Genomic DNA, 21,509 nt, shown 5'->3' with positions numbered 1-21,509 from the left:
CAGTCAGGTAAGGGCTGTCTCAGCCGTGTGTCCAGGCCAGATGGTTCTTTTTTTCCTCCCTCCTTTAAAAAATTACTTTGAAATAGACTGGGTGCGGTCGCTCACAACTGTAATCCCAGCACTTTGGGAAGCCGAGGCAGGTGGATCACCTGAGGTCAGAAGTTCGAGACCAGCCTGACCAACCTGGTGAAACCTCGTTCCTACTAAAAATACAAAAATTAGTCAGATGTGGTGGCGGGCGCCTGTAATCCCAGCTACTCGGGAGGCTGAGGCAGGAGAATCACTTGAACCGGGGAGGCAGAGGTTGCAGTGAGCTGACATTGCGCCACTGCACTCCAGCCTGGACAACAGAGTGAGACTCCCATCTCAAAAAAAAAAAAAAAAAATTACTTTGGAATTAATTATATTATGGTTACTCCTCAAGCCTACTTTTCTTTTTGAAAAATTAAAACATTACAGATCCTTTGAGTGGAAATGGAAGAGCTAAAGTTGCCTTTGACCAGCCCTCACTTCTGTTTCTCCCCGAATCATAGGCCTCTTCCCACACCCAGAGGATTTTTAGAAGTTTAGTGGGTCTCCTTCCAAACGGATGACCTTTTTTTATATTTTTACATTTTTTATACACTCTCATATTTTCACATTCTCATATGTCACCATAAGTACATGGTATTTTGTATGATTTGTTTACACACAGAGTATGTCATTGTACACATCATCTCTAATTTGCTTAAGACCAACCCTTGTTGATTCATATGATCTAGTTTCTTCCTTTTTACCTGCAAAATAGGACAACAGCATGTGGCCACACCACATTCCATTTTCCCACTCCTCTGTTTATGGCCGGGGCCTAGTGTCTCTGAGTCATGTTTACTGAGGCAGCGGTGAGTGCCTCCTCCAGGAACAGGCAGGCCCGTTTGCCTGCCACCTTGGTTACTCAACATTCCCTTACTGGGCCTGTGCAGCGAGCCAGGCACCATGCTAGACTCTGAATATGAGCCTGAGGCCCCAGTTCTGGCCCTGTCCTGGAAGGGAGTAAAGAAAAGAAAGAGCAGGGATCCTGAGAGCAGCCAAGCGAGGCACTGTTGAGGTGGGCCCGGAGTAGCCACAACCCTGGAACAGGGCTAGGCAGAACCCTAAGTCCCAGTGCTGCTGGAGATTCTTAATAACGCTTTTGGTTTATTCTTGGGTTGTAGTAAAATTCCTTTTGAAAATCCTATTCTGTCTCAGCTCTGCTGAGGGAAGACAGGAACAGTATTTTTTATTTTGTTCTGTTTTCCCCACATCTCACTCAGGAGAAGAAAAGTAGTGCATTCTCTGAAGGCTCCCAGGGTGGCACCAGTAAGAGCATGTGCAGAGATTCCCTCACCCCAGCTGGCGCTCTGCCCTCCCTGCTTCTCAGCTCATCACTGACATCGCCCATTTCCCTGGCAGTTGAGATCCCACACACACACGTATGCACACACATGCACGCAACTAGATGCACAGATTCCAGATGTCTGTGGAGCGGTGGTCTCCCAAAGCCTCCCTTGCAGTTCAGACCCTCACTGTCAGCTTCTGGTTGTGAGACCATCCCCCTTCCCCAGGCCTCACCAGCCTGGAACTGTCTTTCAGCTTGAAACTGCTTGTACTACTTGCCTTGTTGGAGATAAGGGTTGGAGCAGGTGTTTAGAGGAGTTGTTTTGTTTCGTTTTTAAAAGACAGGGTTGGCCGGATGCGGTGGCTCACACCTGTAATCCCAGCACTTTGGGAGGCCGAGGCGGGCAGATCACGAGGTCAGGAGTTCGAGACCAGCCTGACCAACATGGTGAAACCCCATCTCTATTAAAATACAAAAAATTAGCCAGGCGTGGTGGCAGGCGCCTGTAATCCCAGATACCCGGGAGGCTGAGGCAGAGAATCGCTTGAACCTGGGAGGTGGAGGTTGAAGTGAGCCAAGATCTCGCCATTGCACTCCAGCCTGGGTGACAGCTACACTCTATATCTCAAAAAAATATATAAACAAAAAAATAAAAGATAGGGTCTCGCTCTGTTGCCCAGGCTGGAGTGCAGTGGTGTGATCATAGCTCACTGCAGCCTCAACCTTCTGGACTCAAGTGATCCTCCCATCCAAGCTTCTTGAGTAGCTGGGACTACAGGTATGCACCACCATGCCCAGCTAATTTTTTATTTTTGGTAGAGATAGGGTCTCACTATATTGCCTAGGTTAGTCTTGAACTCCTGACCTCAAGCAGTCCTCCCACCTTGGCCTCCCAAAAGTGCTGGGATTACAGGTGTGAGCCACCATATCTGACTGAGGAATACAATCTTTTTTTTTTTTTTTTTTTTTTTTTTGAGATGGAGTCTCACTGTCACCCAGGCTAGAGTACAATGGCGCGATCTCGGCTCACTGCAACCTCCACCTCCGGGTTGAAGCAATTCTCCCACCTCAGCCTCCCGAGGAGCTGGGACTGCAGGCACGTGCCACCACGCCTGGCTAATTTTTGTATTTTTATTAGAGACAGGGTTTCACCATGTTGGCCAGACTGCTCTTGAACTCCTGACCTCGAGATCCGCCCGTCTCGGCCTCCCAAAATTCTGGGATTACAGGCACGAGCCACTGCACCCAGCTGGAATACAGTCTTAAAGTAATGATTCATGAGGAAAAACACCTGATAAGATAAAAACTCATTTCGAGTATTTCTCTTAGCCAAGGTTCAAAGACTCCAGGCAAGAGCCGGGCACGTGACTGCTCGGGGCTGTAAACCCCAGCACTTTGGGAGGCCAAGGCAGGTGGATCACTTGAGCCCAGGAGTTTGAGACTAACCTAGGCAACATAGTGAGACCCTGTCTCTACACAAAATAAAAAAGTCAGCTGGGCGTGGTGGCCCACACTGTAGTCCCAGCTACTTGGGAGGCTGCAGTGAGCTATTATCGCACTAGTGTACTCCAGCCTGGGGGATAGAGCAAGACCCTGTCTCAAAAAAAAAAAAAAAAAAAAAAAAAGATTCCAGGCTGTTCTGCAGAGAGAGATTTGTGCTTAGCTTCTCCACTGCTGGTGGCGTCTGGAGTCCCAGGTGCTGCTCATCCTGCGTGATCTGCACAGTGTCCTGGGAAAGAGCAGGTGCAGATGCGGATGCCACATGTAGGACACCCCTTTCCACCCCTGCCAACCTTGGCCTCCCTCCCTCCCTACCTAGGACCTCTTCTCAGCCCTCATCAAGGGCCCCACTCGAACCCCCTACGAAGATGGCCTCTACTTGTTTGACATCCAGCTCCCCAACATCTACCCAGCCGTGCCCCCCCACTTCTGCTACCTCTCCCAATGCAGTGGCCGCCTGAACCCCAACCTGTATGACAATGGGAAGGTGTGCGTCAGCCTCCTGGGCACCTGGATTGGAAAGGTGAGTATAGTGCCAGGCCCCCAGCCAAGAAGGAGGAAGAGCCAGTGGGGGATAGGGGCCTGGGGAACAGAATTGATGGTGCCCTGTGTGTTTCAGGGGACAGAGAGGTGGACGAGCAAGTCCAGCCTTCTCCAGGTGCTCATCTCCATCCAAGGTACAGTTGGGCTGAAGCGGGGGTGCGGACAAGGGAGGACCAGTGGAGGGAAGTGACTCTGATGGTCCCCTGGCAGGTGGAGGGTAGGCCTGCATGGTGGGCTTCTCTCGCCCACTGAGGGAAGCTGTCCCTCCCCCACAGGTCTCATCCTGGTAAATGAACCATACTACAACGAAGCTGGCTTCGACAGTGACCGGGGCCTGCAGGAAGGCTATGAGAACAGTCGCTGCTACAATGAGATGGCGCTGATCCGCGTGGTGCAATCCATGACCCAGCTGGTGCGGCGGCCCCCCGAGGTCTTTGAGCAGGAGATCAGGCAACACTTTAGCACTGGTGGCTGGCGGCTGGTGAACCGCATCGAGTCCTGGCTGGAAACCCATGCCCTGCTGGAGAAGGCCCAGGCGCTGCCCAACGGGGTCCCCAAAGCCAGCAGCTCACCAGAGCCCCCAGCTGTAGCCGAGCTCTCAGACTCCGGCCAACAAGAACCTGAGGATGGAGGGCCAGCCCCAGGAGAGGTCTCCCAGGGTTCAGACTCAGAGGGCGGTGCCCAGGGCCTGGCCTCAGCTAGCAGGGACCACACAGACCAGACTTCGGAGACCGCACCAGACGCATCAGTGCCACCCAGTGTCAAACCAAAGAAGCGGAGAAAGAGCTACCGGAGCTTCTTACCTGAGAAGAGTGGCTACCCTGACATCGGCTTCCCCCTCTTCCCACTTTCCAAGGGTTTCATCAAGAGCATCCGGGGTGTCCTGACGCAGTTCCGGGCTGCGCTGCTAGAGGCAGGCATGCCGGAGTGCACAGAGGACAAGTAGCTGCCAGGTGCGGAGGAAGGAGCATCGCCGTGGGAGAGGCCAGCCGCCGCTTGCTCACTCCCCGCCGGAATCGCCCCTCTTCCCATGCCCCTCTGTCCCCACTGCAAACCCCTCATTGCCCTCTTCTCCCCAAGGTGAGTTTGATGCTGAAGTGCAAGAAGTGTGTTGAGATGCCGCCGTTTCTATTCTGAAGCGAGCTTTCAACAGGTGGGTCCCCCGTGGCAAAGAAAATCGGAACCCTATTGCCGATTTTCCATTTGTCACCCCAGCAGAATGTCCCGGCACTTGCTCCCTTGCTGTCCCTTCTCAGGTCAGAGGTGGGTGTTCCAGGGCCTGCCGCGGAGCTCTCTGGGCCGGTGCCCTGCAGACCCGCAGGAGAGCACATGTGCCTTGCATGAAGTGTGGGTTGCGCCAACAATTCCCCTGGTCCCTTTCAACCTCTTAAGTTCAACTTGAGCCTCCGTGTGTCCTAGACCCTCCTGCTGCCACCGCCACCAGGTCCTCCCTAGTCCCCCAGCGTCAACACTATACCTTGGGAGTTGTAGCTGCTGTCACTGACTCCTGGCTATACATGGCCTGTCGACCACATTATAACCCTCAGGTCTGTTGAACTTGCTCTCTAAGAGAGGTTGGGACCAGGCTAGGTTCAGGGTGACGCCCAGGAGAGGTGGTGGCCTTCACACATGCACATGGAGTGAGGACCAGGGAGCTGTGGGGAAAGCAACAGCTGTAGGTGCCTTGCTCTTCTGTTGGAGGCTGCTGGGGGCAAGAGCAGCTGCACAAGGCCAGGGCAAGTGCTAGGGCCCCTCCCCTATCACATGGTCACACTGGGACGTGGCGTGCAGCTCACTGAACTCCAAGCGAGCCAGCCCTCTCTTGGACTAGAAGGCCTACTGTCAGCCCTTCGCTTACAAACTGCAGGCTCAATCCAGAAGGGGACGGCCGGCGGGGGCTCTCCTAGTGCCCAGAGACAGGCCCAGAGGTTTACAAGTTTTCTAAGCTTTTGATAATGTGAAGCTCCAGGCCAAGAGGATGCTGTTGAGCACATTGCAGCTATGTAATTTTTGGTGTATGTATGTAATATTTAAGGTTGGAAAAAAACTCAAAAGCAAAGATATTAACTCTTATTAGAAAAAAAGACAAAAAAAAGCCAAAGCATGATGCGTCTTGTCAGCCTTAAGTGGGCTCCACACCTGTGCTGTGCTGTGACCGCCCAGCCAGCAGAGCTGCCGGAGGACGGAGCTGGAACACACACCATGGCATTTGGAGCCGAGTCAGTATCTTGTTTGAGAAACACCCGGAGTGACTGGTGGGGCTGTGCTTCCCAGTGCATTGTACATGTGGAGATGTGAATGCCTACTGCTTACAATATCTGTATAAAGTGCTGTGTGATTAAACTTTTTTTTACTTGCTTTTTTTTTTTTTTTTTTTTTTTTGGGTTGGCTCATTAACAAGACAAGGTGACACCATTAAACCTCCCTCTGCCATTCATCTGGGCTCCGTTGCCTTTCTTCCTCTCTGGGGCACTGTGTGCTTGTGTCCCTCACACACACCCTTCCTGGGGAAGGAAAGACCTTGTTGCCAGGGAAGGCATGTGGCAGTGGGTCCTAGTTTTCCTGGCCAGGTGGGGGCCACTGTGAGCAGCACCCCCCACCTGCCCACGCTGCCCTCCGCCTGCCAGATCTGCTTGCATGCCTTTTGTACTTCCTGTCCTGGAGCAGTCCTCTGGCCTCTTCCTGGCTGGTGGTGTGCTCCTTAAGAGCCAGCTTAGAGCGGCCTTCCAGTGGCTGTAGTCTCCAGAGACCTACAACTGACCAGTTCAGCTCCTTCCAGATTCTGGGAGAGCTGACGTCATAGCACCTGGTGGTGGACAGGTGCCACATCTCCTGGACCCTAAGCCAAAATGGTTACCCAGTTTATGAGACTTGCATGCATTCTTCCCTGCCGCAGTCTTTCCACTCCTGCCTGGCACTCCTCCACGAGGACAGGTGGGGAAGGGAGGTGGCTGAGGGAGGCTGGGGGAACCCTAGACCCCTCATTGGTGGGGATGACAGACTCCTTTTAAAAAGGTAAGATACTGACCGGGTGCGGTGGCTCACAACTGTAATCCCAGCACTTTGGGAGACAGAGGCAGGCAGATCATTTGAGGTCAGGGGTTTGAGACCAGCCTGACCAACATGGTAAAACCCCATCTCTACTAAAAATACAAAAATTAGCCAGGCATGGTGGCGCACACCTGTAATTCAAGCTACTCAGGAGGCTGAGGCACAAGAATCACTTGAACCCAGGAGGGTTTTTTTTTTTTTTGCAGTGAGCAAAAAAAAAAAAAAGGCAAGATACTGCCATTTTTTACTTCTGAAGTCTCCTGCACCTTGCCAATTTTGGGGAGTGGCGGGGGTAGTGTTTTTATTTTGTTTTTGAGACATTCTCACTCTGACACCCAGGCTGGATTGCAGTGGCGTGTTCTCAGCTCACTGCCGCCTTAACCTTCTGGGCTCAAGTGATTCTCCTGCCTCAGCCTCCCAAGTAGCTGGACTACAGGTGCCCATCACCACACCCTAATGTTTGTATTTTTTGTAGAGACGGGATTTCACCATGTTGCCGAGGCTGGTCTCAAACTCCTGGGCTCAAGTGATTCACACGCCTCGGCCTCCCAAAGTGCTGGGATTACAGGCATGAGCCACCGTGCCTGGCCCATCGGTTTTCTAATGCCCTTAACTCAGATATTTTCCCTTTCCTGCTAAATCTACATGGGGCTCTGATGAGATTTTCTGGGACTAGCTGGTTGTGTGGCCCTAGCTGAGACATGCCAGGTCCAAGCTGCAGCCTGTGTGTGGTCAGGCAGCTGGCTGAACTCTGAGGCTGCTTCAGGCTGGAGGTACTGTAATTATCAGGGTAGTAGAGGCACCCCCCACCGTTAGGCTGAACCAGCTCTGGGCCTGAGTCCCCCACCAGAGTGACTATGCCTGAGGCCAATAAAATCCATTGTCCATCCCAGGGGGCAGTATTGGCCATCATTAACATTAAATTCTATAGTCCTGGCCAGAGCAAGAACCCATTCTCTCCCCAGTCACCAGGACAGGACCAGCAGGCTGAGAATGTCACTTTATTTGGATTTGGTTCATGGGGTGGGGGTCCTAGAACAAATTGGAAGGCCTTACACAGGCAGCTGGGCCCAGCCAGCTGGGCTCCTGACCCCAGGACCTCATTCTGGCCTGTCCCCCCAAAGCATAGCTTCCACCTTCTCACCCTTCTCCAGAGGAGTCTCCTCCACCCCACAGGAGCTTTGGACAGGCCCTGCAGCCCTGGGGAAGGAGGAAGGGTCCTGCAAGTAGACACTAAGGCACAGCGTGGCCCAGGGGTCATAAGGGCTCTTCTGGAGGTGGCGTCTGCTGGGGCTTCCAGCTGGGCAGGGGCTCCACGCAATCACTGACCATCCAGAAGTAGTTTGGGTGCACCTGGCCCTGCACAGCCTCGCTAACCATCAATTCCCCATCCACTGTAAACACACCTCTCCCACCCTCGGGCTCTAAGCGGAAGGCGACCACAGGCATGTATACCAAGTAAGGGCATTCATATTCCATATGCCTGCCCTTCTCCATGGCCAGGAAGAGGCGCAGCAGCATGGCCCGAGACACTCCCGCCCGCACATAGAACAGATGCATGACACCAGCTGCACAGCGGCCCATGGGTGCCGCAAACATCTCGCTGCCCAGGTGCGAGTGCAGCAGCGCTAGCACCAGCACGAAATCCTGGTCGGGCACCACTGTCCAGTGAGAGGGCACTGGCTCCTCCAATGGCACAAGGTGTGCATCTACGGGGCCCTGCTGGACCACAACGGGGGAAGCAGATGTCTTAGAGCCGGCTCTTCCTACAGGGAGGTAGGCCAGTCGGCCACGGTAAGTGCGCAGGGCTGCCAGACGCAGGAAGGTGCCCAGAGTGAAGCGCATCTCCCCCAGGCGCCGATACTTCTCACTCTCTAGGTCCACATCAGCAATGAAGCCCCAGGCCAGGCTTAGCACAGAGAAGAGGCGCAGCCCCGAAGCCGTGTGCAGAGACAGCAAGTTCATGGGCGACAGCAGCCGGCGGCACAGCAACCGCGTGCAGTTGGTCAGGAGGTCTTCATTGGTGACCTGCTCATAGCTGCAGGGGGAAACGGTCAGATGAGGCAGGACAGGAGCCCCCATGCATCCCCCCCTTCCTCCTCCCTGGGAGTGGGAGCCGGCAAAGCGCCATGTGGTCCCTGGGGAGTTGGCAGGGCTGATAGGTGACAGATGGAGCAAATGGAAGCAGTCAGTTGGGGTCACCAGGAGAGGGCCCCAAGACTAAGGGAGAAGGGGAAATGGAAATGACCTCAGCCTATGGGAACTTAGACAAGAAAACCCCGCAGTAGAGGGGCACAGACTGGAAACAGGCCCACTCTGGCCCTGGGCTCTCACCCAGCATAATGGTTCAAGGAAGCTGCCAGCGCGTTGCCAGAGCCTGCTGGGAGGCTACACAGGGGCTTCTGGATGGCGGTCTCCCAGTCAGGCCGCTCCATGAGCCCGTTCACCACCTGTTGAAGCACACGTGGCCTCAGCCCGGGTAGCACAGCACCAAGTCCCAGGCCAAGCCGCATGCCAAGCCGCGCGGTGCGGTCCTCACCTCGTGCATCAGTCCGTCTCCAGACATTACCACCAGAGCGTCCCAGCGGCCCAGCTCCTCCGACCGCACCAGCTCCCGCGCATGGTTCCGCCGCTCTGCAGGGAGACCGGCAGCCATCAGGACTGGGGGTCCCGACAGGGGATGCTCCCAGAACCCCCTCGAGAGGTACTCACCAGTGAGCATCAGCGTGAAGGAGATTTCAGCCTCAGCCAAAAGGGGCTGCACGTGACTCCGGAAGAGCTGCAGGGCCTTGCCCTTGCCGCCACGCGGGTTCAGCAGCACCAGCACGCGGCAGGACCGCGGGAGCACGCCCCGGGGGCCGCCCGCTGAGAAAACAAACCCGAAGAGGCCGCGTCCGCAACCGACCACTAGGGGGCTACGGGTAACAACGGGGCACTGGTGTGGGAACGTGGTGTCCGCAACACCCGGGTAATTTGACCCTGGCCAGAGGAGCAGCCTCTGCTGGGAGCCCTGGGGTAGGGACGCGGCGCTCCTGCCACCCCCTTCCTTGGCTCAGACGCGGCCGGCTTCTGGCCTCGTGAGGGATAGTGTTTCTCTCGATCGTCCACACCCCCGTTCGTCCAGCTGGGCGTTCCATCATTCCTGGCGAGGAACAGGAATCCCCCTACAGCCCTTCCCAGCAGGGACCCCACAAACCTGGATCCATAACCTCGACCCGTGGCTCCCTCTGCCGGGGGGTCCCTGGCGCTGTCGGGGCACTGCCCGTGGCGGCGGCTCCTGCCTTCAGCTCCTTATCGGTGCTGCCCAGGCGGGCGTCGCAGGGCCGGCTGTGGGGCTCGCCCTCCCCGTCCGGAGCCGTGGCTGTAGGAGCACCGGCGTCATTCCCTGCGGCGGCTGGATCTGAGGTAGAGAAGACAGCGCTGGCGGAGTCCGGAGCCGCAGCTCCCAAAGGCGGGGAGGGCCCGACTAAATCCCGGGACCACGCGCGGGGAGTTGCGCGCTCCCGCATCGCCCGAAGCCCGTGGGGCGGGGCCCTAGGTTCCCGGGACGTCCAGAGAGCTGAGGTCTGGTGCCTCCGAGGGCGCCCCCGTCGTGTGACTAAGCCTCCAACCCCGGAGGAGAAGAGCGCCTGCTCCGGGGCTTTCCTCCCTGGGGCTTCGGGTTCGGTTCCGGCCGACGGATGAGTCAGAGCCTCCGACGGACTAGCTCCTCACCCCTCGGGGCTGCCAGGGGGAGGGGAGCCCAGCTGCGTAAAAATCCCAGAACTTGAGCGGACATTGCTGGGACGAAGTTCTGGGCAAGGATCCCGGCCCCAGCCAGTCAGGTTGCCGTGTCCCCTGCCCAGAGTTCCAGAGCGGTGGGAGCCGCGGCGCGCTCCTCCTGGGGCCCCGTTCCGTTGGGACGCGCGCGGCGCTCGTGGGAGCCGCTCCAGGGCCGCGCGCGTACCGAACCCGAGCCGGGCCACCAGCTGCCGCCTGCTCTCGCCCAAGCGACAAGTGGCCCAGTTCCCCGAGGCCCCGCGAGGGCGGGCCGCAGAGGAGCCACGAGCGGCGCGAAGGCAGGGTGGGCGGCCCTACCCAGTCGGTCCGGTTTGCTGGGGAGGCGCCACCGCCGTTCCCTACGGTGGCCTGGGGCGGAAAGCAGCTCGTCCCAAGCTCAGCCCACGTCTGAGGGACTGGAGCGCCCCGCTGGAGTGGACTCCCCGGCCTCGCTCCCTCCGGCCTCAAACTTTTCGCTCAACTTTGCAGCCGGCGCCGCGGTGCGGGGAAGGCGCTGAGCCTCGGCGCCGGCCTGGCTCCGCCCCGCGCTCCCGGGGGTGGAACCTGAGCCCGACGCGGCCTCGGACTCCGCCCGCCCCCGGCCTCAGCGCGCCGCCTCCGGCATGGCCCGCGCACACGGCCGGGCCACGCGCTGGTTCCCACCGGGGTCCTAGGAAGCGGCAAGCGCGCCCCCGCCGCTCGTCCTAGGCGTCTGGCGAGAAGGCGGCGCCGCGGCCCGGCCGGGTGAGCTGCGGCGACTGGCAACGAGGCGCGGAGTCCTGGGCCCGGCCGCGAGCGCAGTGTCTGGGGCGCGCGAAAGTGACCGCGGCGCAGGCGGAGGCGTGGGCTGCGCGCGAACTCGTGTCGGAGCGAGCGCCGGGCGCGCGCGGTTCCGCTCTCCCAGGAGACCCTTGGCTTCACCTCGACGCCACGACCTTGCCGCTCCGGGTGCTGCCGGAGCCGGGATGCAGCGCCCTTTTCGCGCTCTGCCCCAGCCCACCCGGAATTCGAAGCCCGCACGACACCCGGTGCGCCTCCCCAGGCCCGGGCGTCTCGCCTGCCGCCCGCCAGCTTCCCTTTTTCTTCCTCCCCGGCTCTCCCACGGAGGTTATTTTTAACTTCCCGACGCCGCAGCTGGGCCACCGAGCCCGAGGCCGCCTAGCGCGCTGTCCGGGGCAGAGGAGGCGACAGGCCGAGGGCTCCGAACCGGAGAGGAGCCTTGACAGTGTAGATGGGCCTAGGGGCCCCCGTCGGGATTGGAAAGCCAAGCATGGGGCACGTGCCCCCCGCCCCCTCTGGCTCAGCGTGAAAAAGGGGTGCCGGAAACACGCTCAGAAGTTGTCACCTCCTTGGAGGCCGATGGGGACGCGCTTGTCAGTGTGTTTGTGATACACTTATCGCGGCAAGCCACAGAACGTGTCCGCGAGCACCTCGAGTTAGATCCCTGGGGGGTTACGAAGGACACGGAGGAAGAAGTTGCCAAGGCCCATTGGTGACCTGCCCAGGTAGGGCCAGAGTTAGGAGAACCCAAGCCCCTGCGGGAGGCTGCGGGGCTCGCGCGCCCCCGCCGGCACCACCCGCCCCCACACACCTCTCTCATCGCTTCTTAAAAGTCGAGAAGAGGCAGGTCCGGGAGGAGCACGCAGCCAATTAGCCGGGCGGCACCCTGAACTCCGGCACGCCTCCGCGGTGTCTTCTCCGGGAGGACCCAGGCAGCTCGGCCCCGTTTCCCAACACTTGGGGGGTCAGACGGGCGGTACCCGAGAGTCCCCGGGCGGGTGGGGGGGGCACAGGCTGGGACGCGGGGTCCCTGGGGCCGCAGCTCCGCGCGCGTCTCGGCGGGTGCGCCTTCGCCCTGCGCGGCCCCCGGGCAGTCCCCGCTGGGTCCAGAGCGTCCCGAGCGCATTACGGTAAGGTGACTCAGCGACGCGCTCACGGGTCGAAAAACTCCGAGAAACAGGAACGAGGGGAGGGAGCACGGGCGTCATTCCCGACTCATGGCGTTGCGGCTCGTGTCGACTGATGGTCCTGCACCTCTGGGCCCCACCCCCACCCCCTCCCCCCAGGAATCCGGCGCGGGCGGGGTATGGAGCGCTGCAGCCGCAGTGCCGCGGTCGTGCGCTGCGGGGACGCGAGCGGCTGCGGGGACGCGAGCGGCTGCGGGGACGCGAGCGGCTGCGGGGACGCGAGCGGCTGCGGGGACGCGAGCGGCTGCGGGGACGCGAGCGGCTGCGGGGACGCGAGCGGCTGCGGGAGGAGGGGGCTCCGCGCGGGAGCCCAGGACCAGATCCGTCCGCCCCTCCCCTCTCCTTTTCCTTCTTCCCGTCCTCTCCCACCAGCGAGTGTAGGGTCCAGACGTGGGCTTTGGTGCCCAGAAGACGCGAATCGGAGGCTGTGCTCCCGGAGATCTCAGCCTTCGAGGGGACTAGCTGCGGAGACTAGCTGGGGCAGCCTTCCCCTTCTGCTCCCTGCTCCGGAGAGCATTTCCACCAAATCTGAAAAGCTCGGTCATTAGCCATAGTCTGAAGAGGGAAAACTGAGGCACAGGGAAGCACTGTGAGTTCGTCGTGATAAAGCCCACCTGGTTTAGGGTCCCCCCCTTTTTTTTTCCCTCCTGAGGCCCCAGAAAGGTCGGATCCTGCGCCTCCAGACCCACTACCACCAGCCTTGAGTCCGCGGAGCGGGCGGGGGCGGGGTTGACTGCAAACTGAGTTGGCCAGGGGAGGCGGGGCAGCCTGCTGGGCTCTTTATCCAACAGCCTCGGGGCCCCAGCTCCCCTCCTGGCTCTGGAAGGCCCCGCGGGAGGGAAGCGAAGGGCAAAGCCCTCTGGCCCCGGTTCCAGGCCGCACAATGGGTCCTCTGTCCTCCCTGGCGCCTAACCCCCTGCCCCCCTCACCTCCAAGGCCTTTGCCCCCCACATTCTTGTCATTCACTTCCCCCCACCCAGGCTGCCTTTCTCCAGACCCTTTTCCCCTTCTCCCTTTCTAAAGAATTTGATCCTGTCTCCAGAAACTCCCCCAGCTGCATCCCTGCTCGGAGAAGCAGGGTTGGCCAAGAGCAAGACGGTTCCCCTTCCCACAGTTGCGGGTAGGGGGGCAGGCACTTGGATCTCTCAAGCTGCCAGCTTGGCCCGTTTCCCACTGTACTTTACTTCCTTTTTTAAGAGAGAAAAAAGGACAAGGTGGGGAGGGGGTGGGGGGGACCGAAACCCTGAGAGGTGAAGAGACTTGCACAAGCTTCCAACCAGTTCCCCACAAAGCAGAGAAGCAAACCCATGAGCTCAGACCCCACGCTGAGAAGCCAAGTCCAGCCAGAGCTCACTTCTGGGCCTCTCTGTATCCCAGGCTGTTTCTCCCTGAAGGGCAGGTATCTGGCGATCTGGTGCTTGGTGGATTGCTTGCCGCAGAGCTGTGGAGTCCCCCTGAGAAAGAGGCAGCAGGCCGGGCCCAGTGGCTCCCGCCTGTAATCCCAGCACTTTGGGAGGCCGACGTGGGCGGATCACCTGAGATGGGGGTTTGAGACCAGCCTGACCAACGTAGAGAAATCCATCTCAAAGCCCGTCTCTACTAAAAATACAAAATGGCCGGGTGTGGTGGCACATGCCTGTAATCCCAGCTACTTGGGAGGCTGAGGCAGGAGAATTGCTTGAACCCAGGAGGCGGAGGTTGTGGTGAGCTGAGATCGTGCCATTGCACTCCAGCCTGGGTGACAGAGCAAAACTCCATCTCAAAAAAAGAAAGGAAGGAAGGAAAAGAGAAAGAAAGAAAAGAAAAGAAAGGAAAGAAAGATGAAGCTCCAAGCCCTCCCCAGACTTCATCCTGAGCCTGGAAACAGCTGGGCCGCCGCGGCAGAGGTCTGATTTGATCACAAACCCAGAGCTTGGCTTGCAGGTAATCTGTCTCACAGGTGGGAGACTTTTTCTATCTTTCCCAGCCTCCCCCTCCTTGTGGGCAGCCTCCCCAGGGAGACACACCTGAGAACCCCCTTTTTTCTTTTCCAGAGAAAGAAAGCACGCATTCACCCGGCCTGGCCCTAGCTCTCCAGAAACTTGGAGTCAAGGCTGCCAGATGGCAAATTACTTGCTTTTATGAGGAGAGGATTCCTGCCTTCTCACCCTTCCCTGAAGCTACCTTCCCCAAGAGATTTCAGCTCCCTAATTGCATGGCCTCAAGGCCTTCCTTGACCTCAACTTCTTTCCTTTCTTTTTTTTTTTTTTTTTTTTGAGACAGAGTCTTGCTCTATTGCCCAGGCTGAGGCTGGAGTGCAGTGGTGCGATCTTGGCTCACTGCGACCTCCGCCTCCCGGTTTCAAGCAATACTCCTGCCTCAGCCTCCCGAATAGCTGTGATTACAGGCGTGAGCCACTGCACCTAGCTAATTTTTGTTTTTTTAGTAGAGATGGGGTTTCACCATGTTGGCCAAGCTGGTCTCAAATTCCTGACCTCAAGTGATCCGCCTGCCTCGGCCTCCCAAAGTGCTGGGGTTATAGGCAGGAGCCACCACTCTGGTTTTTCCCTTTTTATGGTATTTTACTGCCTGGGAGGTTGCAAGGACCAGGGAAGGGAGGTTCTAGCTCACAAGCTCTTTTTAAGAGCTTAGGGGCCAGGCACAGTGGCTCACGTCTGTAATCCCAGCACTTTGGGAGGCCAAGGCGGGTGGATCATGAGGTCAGGAGATCAAGACCATCCTGGCCAACATGGTGAAACCCCAGTCTCTACTGAAAATACAAAAATTAGCTGTGTGTGGTGGCGTGTGCCTGTAGTCCCAGCTTCTTGGGAGGCTGAGGCAGGAGAATTGCTTGAACCCGGGAGGTGGAGGTTGCAGTGAGCTGAGATGGTACCACTGCACTCCTGCCTGGGGACAGAGCAAGACTACATCTCAAAAAAAACAAAACAAAACAAAAAAAAACTTAGGTCTAGCCGGGCGCAGTGGCTCATGCCTGTAATCCCAGCACTTTGGGAGGCTCAGGCAGGTGGATCACAAGGTCAGGAGTTTGAGACCAGCCTGGCCAAGATGGTGAAACCCTATCTCTACTACAAATACAAAAATTAGCTGGGTATGGTGGTGTGCACCTGTAGTCCCAGCTACTCAAGAGGCTGAGACAGGAGAATTGCTTGAACCCAGGAGGCAGAGGTTGCAGAGAATCAAGGTCGTACCACTGCACTGCAGCCTGGGCGACAGAGCAAGACTCCGTCTCAAAAAAGAAAAAGAAAAAAAAAGCTTAGCGCTGTCCCCGCATGGCTTTCCATTCCCAGTTTCCTAGATATCATTTCCAGGTCAGCCATGCCAGGCATTGGGGTGGAGGGGGTGCCACATGCCACACATGGCCACATGTGGCGATCCAGAGGACCAGACTGGTCATGCAGGATTCTTGGCTGCTTGCAGGGAGTGTGTGCTTTGCCCAAGTTTCTGTTTCTCCCCAGTGGTTGGACTACTATGAATGTGTGGTGGGGTGACCCTAGCTCTGTCCCTTGGGTGGTTTCCTTGTCTTTGTCCTCCTTGCTGAGGCTGGAGACCCAGGTCTCTTCTGGGCCTCTGGGCTCTGCCTGCCACATGCCCTCACCTCCAGGCTGCTGACTGTGGCTGCAATTCAGGGCGATTATCTTAGGAGCCCTCTCCGAAGGTGAGGGCTCTGCAGGTGGCGACCTGCAGCCCTACCCACTCCACTTGTCTCAGCTGCCTGCCCAGCATCTGTAGGCATTTGTATTAGTGTCCAGGTGGCTTAGACAACCTGTCTCACAGTTTTGGAGGTTGGGAAATCTGCGATCATGGTGTTGGCGAGATTGGTTCCTTCTGAGGCTGTGACTCTGTCCCAGGCCTGTGTCCTGGTGGTTTGCCAATAGCCTTTGGTCATCCGTGACTTGCTGCTGCATCGTCCCAGTCTCTGCCTTCACCCTCAGAGGGCCCTCTCGCTGGGAAAGAGTTGGAACTTGTTCTGTAGGGCCCATGAGCCTGTTCTTTTTCTACTACAAATGACTTGGAGGGAAAACCAGTGAGTTATTAGGGCCCTAGTGTGAATTAGTGTTTCATGGGGGGTTTTTTTGTTTTTTTTGTTTTTTGAAACAGGGTCGTACATCCTCGTCACCCAAGCTGGAGTGCAGTGGCACAGTCACAGCTCACTGCAGCCTCGACCTCCTAGGCTCAAGTGATCCTCCCACTTCCATCCCCTTTAGTAGCTGAGACTATAGGTGCATGCCACCAAGCCCAGCCAATTTTGTTTTTTGTTTTTTGTAGAGACACGGTCTCCCTGTGTTGCCCAGGCTGATCTCAAACACCTGGGCTTAAGTAATCATCCCACCTCAGATGCCCAAAGCGCTGGGATTACAGGCATGAGCCACTGCACCTGGCCAGCGTTTCATGTTTTGAATGAAAAGATGTAACAATACCAGGTGTCTTGATAAAGGATAGTGTAGTCTCCTAAGGGTATAGGAGGAAAGGGGTTTCTGGCTGCCAGGCCTCCATCCTCCCAGGCTTGCCAAGGTGTGATTTACTGGGAGGAGTTGTTTATGCGTGTGCTGGCAGCCGGACTTCCTGTGCTCCCGCTCCCTTGACTTTCAGATGTTATCTTACACCTTGCGTATGGCATTCTCAGCTTCCTGAGCAGATGGGTTTCTTGCCCAGTCTTTGGAATAGCAAAGCTGAGTGTTGTGTTGGATGGTGTATTAGGTTCCTATTGCTACACACAATTGAAACAACACAGATTTTTTATCTTGCATTTCTGGAGGTCAGAAGTATTAGGATGGTTGCTAATACCATTACTTTTAATGCCAAAAACCGCAATTTCCCCAGGCCAGGCGCAGTGGCTCACGCCTGTAATCCCAGCACTTTGGGAGGTCAAGGTGGGTGGATCATCTGAGGTCAGGAGTTCAAGACCAACCTGGCCAACATAGTGACACCTCCTCTCTACTAAAAACTACAAAAATTAGCTGGGTGTGGTGGTGCACACCTGTAGTCCCAGCTATTTGGGAGGCTGAGGCAAGAAAATAGCTTGAACCTGGGAGGCGGAGGTTGCCATGAGCCTGAGATCACGCCACTGCACTCCAGCCTGGGCAGCAGAGTGAGACTGTGTCTCAAAAAAACAAACAGGCCGGGCAGAGTGGCTCGCTCGGTAATCCCAGCACTTTGGGAGGCCAAGGCAGGTGGATCACCTGAGGTCAGGAGTTTGAGACCAGCCTGGCCAACATAGTGAGTGAAACCCCATCTCTACTAAAAATAAAAAATTAGCTGGGCATGATGGCATGTGCCTGTAGTCCCAGCTACTCGGGAAACTGAGGCAGGAGAATCTCTTGAACCCAGGAGGCGGAGGTTGCAGTGAGCTGAGATCGCGCCACTGCACTCCAGCCTGGGCGACAGAGTGAGACTCCGTCAAAAAATAAAAATAAAATTTAAAAAACCCCGCAGTTCCTTGTGCACCAGCCTAATATAAAATGAACTGCAGGGCTGTGTTCCCCTGACTTTTCTAGCTTCTAGAAGCCACCTGCATCCCTTGACTCAGGGCCCCTTCGTTTACCTCCAGAGCCGGCAACGTAGCGTCTTCCAGTCTATTTCTGTGTGACCTCTGCTCCCATTGACACAACTCCTCTGACTCTGACCTTCCTGCCTTCCTCATATAAGGACCCTGTGATGACATTCACCCCACCTAGAGAACCCAGGACAATCTCCCCTTCTCAAAATCCGTAATCACATCTGCAAAATCCCTCTTGCCATAGAGGGTAACGCGCACTCACAAGTTCCAGTGATGATGACGTGGACATCTTCGAGGGGTTTTGCCAACCACAGATGAGTAGGGATATTTAGCCTGGGAACAGTGGCTTTTGGGCTCCAGAACCTTCATTTCTGACTCCTACCCCCTCCCCAGCTCTACCCAAATGAACACAAACCAGGAACATGCCTTCCACCAAAGCAGCATTTGTGGAGTGAGGCTGGGGTGAAGACATGTTCCTGTAGACTTTGTGGTGTTTGGTTTATCCAGCAGAAGCCCCTACAAAGAAAATTGGTTTCCATTTTTGAAAATGACCCTAAAGGGAGAAATTGGCAACTTTGCTAAACGTAGTAATTACAGGATCGCAAAACCCCAACTTTGCACCTGAGGAAGGGGTGGAAGCAGAGCAGCCCATCCATCTGCAGCCTGGGAGAATTCCCCACACTGCCTTGCAGGAAGGGCTTGCTGTTGGCACAGGCCCCCTGGGCACGAAATGGAGGTGGGAAGTGTGTGGCCCTCCCAGGTCCTGTCCTGTGCCAGGCTGGACCAGGCCGGCCACACTGAGAACCACAGCCAGCAGAAAGAGCCATTCACTGGAAACGGTTCACAGACCCGCGCTGACATTAACTCCCATGTGGGCCCAAAGTGGGCTCTGGTCTGGTCAATATCCAATCCCACATCCTGGATACTGATGAGGGGAGAGGCGGGTCCCCTTCTGCTGAGGCTACAGCCAGCACCCCCATTCCACCCCACTCCGCTTTTGTGTTTACCCCCGTGGGTATCCTGGTTCAGAGACCTCAAGGGAAGAGAAGCCCAACAGCTGTGTGTCAGAATACCTCAGGCAGTTCCCAAAAGGAAAGCTAGGAAGCAGGAGCCAGCACCTCTGCACAGGGAGCAGGAAGGCGGAGCTGCGTTGATCTCTTAGCAGCCAAGCTGGAGCATCAGGCTGACGGGATGGGTGTGTGCAGTTTTCCAGGGGCTTTTTGTTTTGCAATGTTTTCCACTTTCACATTTCTGAAAAGCTAAAATGTAACCTTGGGTGGGTCCCAAAGCAAACAGACAGCGGGCTGAATGTGGCCCCGGGCCAGGCAGGGGATTTGCACTAACGGCCTGGGCTGTTTCCACCCACCTGAGGGTGGACCCCCATCCGCGCTAAGGGATGGTGAAGTCCTTTGTCACCCTGGTCACAAACAAGCCCAAGCTTCCTTTGGAGACACCCAGTTGAGGCGCCCGGCTGGCCACCCAGGAGGTTCACTCCTTTCCTCTATTTTTTTTTTTTTTTTTTGAGGCGGAGTCTCGCTCTGTCGCCCAGCCCAGGCTGGAGTGCAGTGGCGCGATCTCGGCTCACTGCAAGCTCCGCCTCCCGGGTTCACGCCATTCTCCTGCCTCAGCCTCCCGAGTAGCTGGGACTACAGGCGCCCACAACCGCGCCCGGCTAATTTTTTATATTTTTAGTAGAGACGGGGTTTCACCGTGGTCTCGATCTCCTGACCTTGTGATCCGCCCGTCTCGGCCTCCCAAAGTGCTGGGATTACAGGCGTGAGCCACCGCGCCCGGCCTTATTTTTTTTTTCCCCCCGAGATGGAGTCTTGCTCTGTCACCCAGGCTGGAGTGCAGTGGCGCAGTTTTGGCTCACTGCAACCTCCGTCTCCTGGGTTCAAGCAATTCTCCTGCCTTAGCCTCCTTAGTAGCTGGGATTATAGGCACACGCGGCGCCTGGCTAATTTTTTTTTTTTTTTTTTTTTTTTTTTTTTTTTTTTTTGAGACGGAGTCTCGCTCTGTCGCCCAGGCTGGAGTGCAGTGGCCGGATCTCGGCTCACTGCAAGCTCCGCCTCCCAGGTTCACGCCATTCTCCTGCCTCAGCCTCCGAGTAGCTGGGACTACAGGCGCCTGCCACCACGCCCGGCTAGTTTTTTGTATTTTTTAGTAGAGACGGGGCTTCACCGTGTTAGCCAGGATGGTCTCGATCTCCTGACCTCGTGATCCACCTGTCTCGGCCTCCCAAAGTGCTGGGATTACAGGCTTGAGCCACAGCGCCCGGCCCCCCGCTAATTTTTATATTTTTAGTAGAGACGGTGTTTCACCATGTTGGTCAGGCTGGTCTCGAACTCCTGACCTTGTGATCCGCCCGCCTTGGCCTCCCAAAGTGCTGGGATTACGGGCATGAGCCACCGCCCCCCACCCCACCCCTTTCCTCTTTTACCTAAACATGCAGCCGCTCGGATTGATGCCAATTGGTGGAGGGACTTGGGGGCAAGGGAGGGTGTGGACGTCCTATTTCGACAAGCTGGAAAAAGACATGGAGCCTGGAGCAGGGATTGCCCTCCCCTTTGCTCATTACCACATGCCAAAAAATAGAAATTCCCCTTCCCTGGAGGCTTCTCTTCTGAAGGTCAAACCCTTCAATTCTTTCCAGACACAACCCTGGTAATTTAAGTAATGATTAGACAGGATGGGCTGGAGAGCTGGGGCTGGGGAGGGGCGCTTAGGACAAGGGACGCCTAATTCCAGGCTGGTGCCCATGAGCCTTTGTGCAGCTACAGGAGTGACGTTAGGCTGATCTGACAGGAGAGCTGTTTGAGACAGCAGAGTTCCTTGTTCTCTTTGCTCATTGCCCTAAAGTCCCGATCATGGCAACGTGACTGGCATCTTGAGAATGAGTTAAGATGTCATTTTTCTTTCAAGGCACCATTTGATGATCCTAGCCGTCCCTGAAACTCACCATTTTGAAACTGAATGGGTAAGCAAGTGATTACCTTTATAGGTGCTGGGGAGTTTGATTTTTTTTGTTTTATATATATATATGAAAAACATATATAATAGATTTTATATAATAGATTATATATATTATGTGTCTATTATATATGTTATAAGATATAATAGATACATAATATATAACATGACATATATAACATATAATATATAACATATATATTATATATGCATGCCTTGGGGTATCAGAGACATTAAAAAATTAAACTTGCTGGTCCCCTGAGGTCAGGAGTTCAAGACTAGCCTGACCAACAGGGAGAAACCCTGTATCTACTAGAAATACAAAAATTAGTTGGAAGTGGTGGCAGCCACCTGTAATCTCAGCTACTTGGGAGGCTGAGGCTGGAGAATCGCTTGAATCCAGGAGATGGAGGTTGCAGTGAGTCAAAATCGCACCACCGCACTCCAGCCTGAGCGACAGAGTGAGACTCTGTCTCAAAAAAATATATATATAATGGCCAGGTGCGGTGGCTCATGCCTGTAATCCCAGCACTTTGGGAGGCCAAGGCGGGTGGATCACGAGGTCAGGAAATCGATACCATCCTGGCTAACGTGGTGAAACCCCATTTCTACTAAAAATACAAAAAAAAAAAAAAAAAAAAACCCAGCAGTGGTGGCGGGTGCCTGTAGTCCCAGCTACTCGGGAGGCTGAGGCAGGAGAAGTGCTTGAATCCAGGAGGTGGAGGTTGTGGTGAGCCGAGATCGCGCCATTGCACTCCAGCCTGGGCAACAAGAGCAAAACTCTGTCTCAAAAAAATAAAATTGAAAGGGCCGGGAGAGTGCCCCTTCCTGAGCAATGAGGAGCATACAAGCAGCTGGAGGACAT

At 56.1% G+C, this 21,509-nt stretch overlaps 2 protein-coding genes across 7 annotated transcripts in view; one reads left to right on the top strand and one right to left on the bottom strand.

The window, feature by feature from the left end:
- The window catches only part of LOC105469201 (ubiquitin conjugating enzyme E2 O), a 65,620-nt gene extending 59,862 nt beyond the window's left edge, over positions 1-5,758 (top strand). For all 3 annotated transcript variants that reach the window (XM_011719951.3, XM_011719949.3, XM_011719950.3), the window contains exons 16-18: positions 3,177-3,380; positions 3,477-3,534; positions 3,676-5,758. In XM_011719951.3, the coding sequence (XP_011718253.1) occupies positions 3,177-3,380; positions 3,477-3,534; positions 3,676-4,346 (933 nt within the window). In that variant the 3' untranslated portion in view covers positions 4,347-5,758. The remainder of the gene's footprint in view (positions 1-3,176; positions 3,381-3,476; positions 3,535-3,675) is intronic.
- A 1,681-nt stretch (positions 5,759-7,439) lies between these two features.
- Positions 7,440-12,222, bottom strand: LOC105469199 (sphingosine kinase 1). 4 transcript variants are annotated; one of them, XM_011719946.3, is made up of 6 exons: positions 11,802-12,222; positions 9,648-9,851; positions 9,164-9,316; positions 8,991-9,085; positions 8,786-8,901; positions 7,440-8,489 (listed from the first exon to the last, which is right to left on the bottom strand). In XM_011719946.3, the coding sequence occupies exons 2-6, from the start codon at positions 9,655-9,657 to the stop codon at positions 7,709-7,711; spliced, it is 1,155 nt and encodes a 384-aa protein (XP_011718248.2). In that variant the 5' UTR covers positions 9,658-9,851; positions 11,802-12,222; the 3' UTR covers positions 7,440-7,708. The 4 variants fall into 4 exon arrangements, with proteins under 4 accessions (XP_011718248.2, XP_011718247.2, XP_011718249.2 ...); XM_011719945.3 differs by lacking the exon at positions 11,802-12,222 and adding an exon at positions 10,529-10,765; XM_011719947.3 differs by lacking the exon at positions 11,802-12,222 and adding an exon at positions 10,166-10,474.
- Positions 12,223-21,509: the final 9,287 nt, after the last annotated feature.

This window comes from Macaca nemestrina, chromosome 17 (genome assembly GCF_043159975.1).
Source record: "Macaca nemestrina isolate mMacNem1 chromosome 17, mMacNem.hap1, whole genome shotgun sequence".
Classification (NCBI taxonomy): Eukaryota; Metazoa; Chordata; class Mammalia; order Primates; family Cercopithecidae; genus Macaca; species Macaca nemestrina.
The sequence above is the reverse complement of the archived record's forward strand: the minus strand, read 5'-3'. Positions and strand labels throughout refer to the sequence as shown.

Excerpts from the sequence above, each read along its gene's own strand:
- LOC105469199 (XM_024788916.2), bottom strand. The coding sequence starts at position 9,960 with ATGCGGGAGCGCGCAACTCCCCGCGCGTGGTCCCGGGATTTAGTCGGG. Across the intron at positions 9,086-9,163 it reads CTTCACGCTGATGCTCACTG|AGCGGCGGAACCATGCGCGG; the intron begins GTGAGTACCTCT and ends GTCTCCCTGCAG. Across the intron at positions 8,902-8,990 it reads GAGACGGACTGATGCACGAG|GTGGTGAACGGGCTCATGGA; the intron begins GTGAGGACCGCA and ends GTGCTTCAACAG.